This window comes from Pyxicephalus adspersus, chromosome 11 (assembly GCF_032062135.1).
Source record: "Pyxicephalus adspersus chromosome 11, UCB_Pads_2.0, whole genome shotgun sequence".
Taxonomy (NCBI): Eukaryota; Metazoa; Chordata; class Amphibia; order Anura; family Pyxicephalidae; genus Pyxicephalus; species Pyxicephalus adspersus.
The window spans coordinates 1465718-1469731 of record NC_092868.1 but is presented as its reverse complement, the minus strand read 5'-3'; the positions used below and the strand labels follow the sequence as shown (position 1 = coordinate 1469731).

At 52.0% G+C, this 4014-nt stretch overlaps 2 protein-coding genes across 2 annotated transcripts in view; one reads left to right on the top strand and one right to left on the bottom strand.

Moving 5' to 3' along the window:
- LOC140340735 (aflatoxin B1 aldehyde reductase member 2-like) overlaps positions 1 to 782 on the bottom strand; it is a 4623-nt gene extending 3841 nt beyond the window's left edge. The window contains exon 1 of the mRNA XM_072426109.1: positions 476 to 782. Within this exon, the coding sequence (XP_072282210.1) occupies positions 476 to 767 (292 nt within the window). The 5' untranslated portion in view covers positions 768 to 782. The remainder of the gene's footprint in view (positions 1 to 475) is intronic.
- Positions 783 to 3296: 2514 nt separating this feature from the next.
- The window catches only part of DNAJC16 (DnaJ heat shock protein family (Hsp40) member C16), an 11850-nt gene continuing 11132 nt past the window's right edge, over positions 3297 to 4014 (top strand). Inside the window, exon 1 of the mRNA XM_072426735.1 lies at positions 3297 to 3417. The gene's annotated coding sequence lies outside the window, so the exon portion shown is untranslated. The remainder of the gene's footprint in view (positions 3418 to 4014) is intronic.

Here is a 4014-nt window from a genome sequence, read left to right as displayed (position 1 = left end):
AGCCAATCCTGAGGGACTAGAGGTCTGCTTAACTAGTGGCGGTGGTCATATGACCCCATCTTATCCAATCTTGAGGGACGAGGGGGTCTAGATAACAAGTGGCAGTGATCATATGACCCCATCTTAGTTAATCCTAAGGGGCTAGAGGTTTGCATAACATGTGGCAGCGGTCATGTGACTTTGTCGTATCCACCCGAGGCACTGGGGAAGGGGGGGTGTCTGCCTATAGTATAGTATGTGACCCTTTCATTGCCCATTCTGAGTGCACAGACTATACACTGCACTAAGCCATCCTATTTCTGGGTACACAGCCCTGCTTTGGGGACTATACTGCACCCAAAACAAAATCTTGTTGGTTGTCTCAGGTAACACCATTACTTCCAGTCTAATAGTCCCGCCCCTGCGGAGCCAGACACCCTCGCGTGACCAGTTCCCGCAGTCTATGGTTGGTCAGGATAAACCCCGCCCCTCTTACCTCCGCCGCCCAGGCCCAGCCCCCCCAGGACTTTCTCGGTCTCGCCGTCGGCGTACATGAAGGCGGTGTCCAGCTCATCGTGCCCGCGCCTCAGGAACTCCCGCACCGCCTCCCCGCTCTGCCGCGCGTCCATCCGCCGCCCGAACTCCATAGTGCCCAGCACCGTGTGCGGTGCCCTCGGAGGGGGCGGGGCGGTGGGTGGAGAGCGAGACATGAGGGTCCGGTGTAAGAGACGAGCGGAGAGGAGTCGCGGGGCCGCCCGGGATAGTGACAGCATGGCGACAGGGCGCATGCGCCGGCCCGTTATATTCCACACGTGACTCCGCCCACCTCACCTTAATGAGCTGGACACAGGGCGACCCCGTGTGGGGGAGGTGAGGTATTGCTGCTTCTGCCCTCAGCACACCCGGGGGGTACACAGGAGACCCACGTGACTGCCTCCACCTTAGGAGTCAGCACCCCAAACCCACAGAATGGGGAGCAATGGGGTCACAAAGTGGAACCCTGGAAGTAACAGGCTGCTTTCCTAATTTAAGGGCCCTACAGCTCCTCAGGGGCCACTTTTATCTGTCTGGGGCCCGGCTACTCAGCTAGTTTCTTTTTTTGACGCCATCACACAATTGTGGTCCAACAGCTCGAAACCCCGCGGCCCAAACTTCATGGCCTGGAAGAGAGCCCGGGGGTCAGGATAAGAAGGGGTTAATGAAGGGAATAGAGGGGACTAGCTGCCCCCCCCCCCATAGTCATTATTACAGGCTAAGAGGAGCCAATTCACCAACTGCATGTTATTAGAATGTGGGAGGAAACACAGCAGGAAGGGGTTAATAAAGGGTATAGGGGGAGGGAGGGGTTAATGAGGGGTAAAGGGGCATGGAAGAAGGGGTTAATAGGGGCAGGGTGGAAAGGGTTATAGGGGCAGGGATAGGGGGGTAATAGGGGCAGGGTGGAAGGGTTAATAAGGGGTGTAGGGGCAGGGAGGGGTTAATGTTATTCTGCCATAGGTGAACAATCTCTGTGTATTATATCAGCCGCCCTCCATTGTTTGGTGTAAATAGAAAATTATAAAGGGATCAGTGGGGGGTAAAGTCCATGCCTAGGTATGTATGGAACAAGGAGGGGTTTCACGGAGGTGAATGAAGGGTGAATGTGGCCAATGTGAACTCCCAACCGCTGTGGGAACAACAAATGTGTACAATCAGCATTTCATAGAAAATAATGATTCCTCTGCAAACAATGAAAGCGTCCAACGGCCATGGCCCTCAGAGTGACACCATGATGTGGCCCCATATTCCTTACTGATGGCTTCCAGTCGGGTGAATGTTCCTTACTGAGGGCTTCCAGTGGGGTGAATGTTCCTTACTGAGGGCTTCCAGTCAGGTGAATGTTCCTTACTGAGGGCTTCCAGTGGAGGGCTTCCAGTGGGGTGAATGTTCCTTACTGAGGGCTTCCAGTCAGGTGAATGTTCCTTACTGAGGGCTTCCAGTGGGGTGAATGTTCCTTACAGAGGGCTTCCATTTGGGTGAATGTTCCTTACTGAGGGCTTCCAGTCTGGTGAATGTTCCTTACTGAGGGCTTCCAGTCTGGTGAATGTTCCTTACTGAGGGCTTCCAGTCGGGTGAATGTTCCTTACTGATTGCTACCAGTTAGGTGAATGTTCCTTACCAAAGGCTTTCAGTCAGGTGAATGTCTCTCACTGATGGCTTCCATTCAGGTGAATGTTTCTCACTGATGGTTTTCATTCGGTGAATGTTCCTTACTGATGGCTTCAAGTCGGGTGAATGTTCCTTACTGATTGCTTCCAGTCGGGTGAATGTTGCTTACTCAGGGCTTCCAGTCAGGTGAAAGTTCCTTACTGATGGCTTCCAGTCAGGTGAATGTTCCTTACTCAGGGCTTCCAGTCAGGTGAATGTTCCTCACTGATGTGAATATTGGAAGTCATATTTTGGCATCAGATAAATTTCATATATAAACATAAATCTGTGAGATCTGATCTCATCTACCTAATACGGGTGAATGGCACAGAGATCCGGGGGAATATTGGCCAGGAAATCAGTAATTTGGGATTCTATGGCCATTCTAGTACGCTGAACCCCACGCCATCTGTCAGCACAATCATTGGAGAACATGTCCCAAGTGAAAAGAAATGACCCCATCACATGCTTCTCCAGGTCCATATTGTGAGGCTGAGGCACCTCTGGGGCTGAATGGCCTTCATGACAATGTGATGAGTACAGTGCAGGGGTCAGGGAAGCCCTCGGGGCAATGATTGCCCCTCATTTCCAGGAAATTTCCTCTGACTTCCTTTTGTGGCTGCAGAACAGGAAGTGAAGGGAAATCTTTCCAAGTTGGTTCTGTTGTACCATAAATATACAGAGCTGTTTGAAAAGATAATTTTCCCTCTATTCTGATAATAAAAAATGATGAAATCTTCAGGAAAGTTTTCTGTTTGCACACATCACCTCACCAGCTCTGTAATATATCTATCTGTTTATGGTATTTAGGGTTAAATGTCACGTTCTGTAACACACACACACTGATAGGAGTGACAGGCAGAGGTTAGGTGTGGGTAAATACCCGTATATAATACAGAAAAGGGTTTTTAATAAATATTGGTGTTTGGACAGGGAAGGGTTAATAAGGAAAATGGCAGACGGTGTCAGCTCGGTCCCCATGGTAACCAGAGAGCGCAGGGAACGTGGTCACGTGGGATAAGTAGAGGCGGGATTGCGCTGGTTTCCATGGCGATGCTGACTGGGAGTCCGAGCTGTCCGTCACAGACTGGCGGCGCTGATTGGTGGAGGAGGTTGTCAGTGAAGTGAAGTTGTAGGCGGTGTCTAGGGGTCCATCTTCCGGTTCCGTGAATGTGTGAGGAGAGCGGTAGGCCGGAGATGGGACGGTAAGCGAAAAGGACATACGAAGACAGCGAGAGCCGCACCGGAGAGGTAAGGAGAGAGGGGAGAGCCGCACAGCTACTGACACCTGAGTTACATCATTTCCGGTCATGTCACCTGAGCAGGTGTGACCGGTCTTCTGATATATTTTCTTATCCTCCGTGCTAAAATCCCGGGCCGGGTCCTCACCTGACCCCAGTCTGACTCCCAATCCCCTTTCCTTCTTAATGCCTAATCCTAAATATCCCGACCAATCAGCTCCATGGATGAACTTCACAGAGAGCCTGGTGTGTCAGTGACCTGTCACCTCCTCCCCTGTGTGATCACCTGTACCCTAACCTGGGGCCCTCTATCATGCCCCGTCACCTGGCTGATATCATCTGTACCCTAACTAGAGCCCCCCATCATACCCCTCCCCGGTCACCTCCTCACCTGTACCCTAACCTGGGGCCCTCTATCATGCCCCGTCACCTGGCTGATATCATCTGTACCCTAACTAGGGCCCCCATCATACCCCTCCCCGGTCACCTCCTCACCTGTACCCTAACCTCGGGCCCTCTATCATGCCCCGTCACCTGGCTGATATCATCTGTACCCTAACTAGGGCCCCCCATCATACCCCTCCCCGGTCACCTCCTCACCTGTACC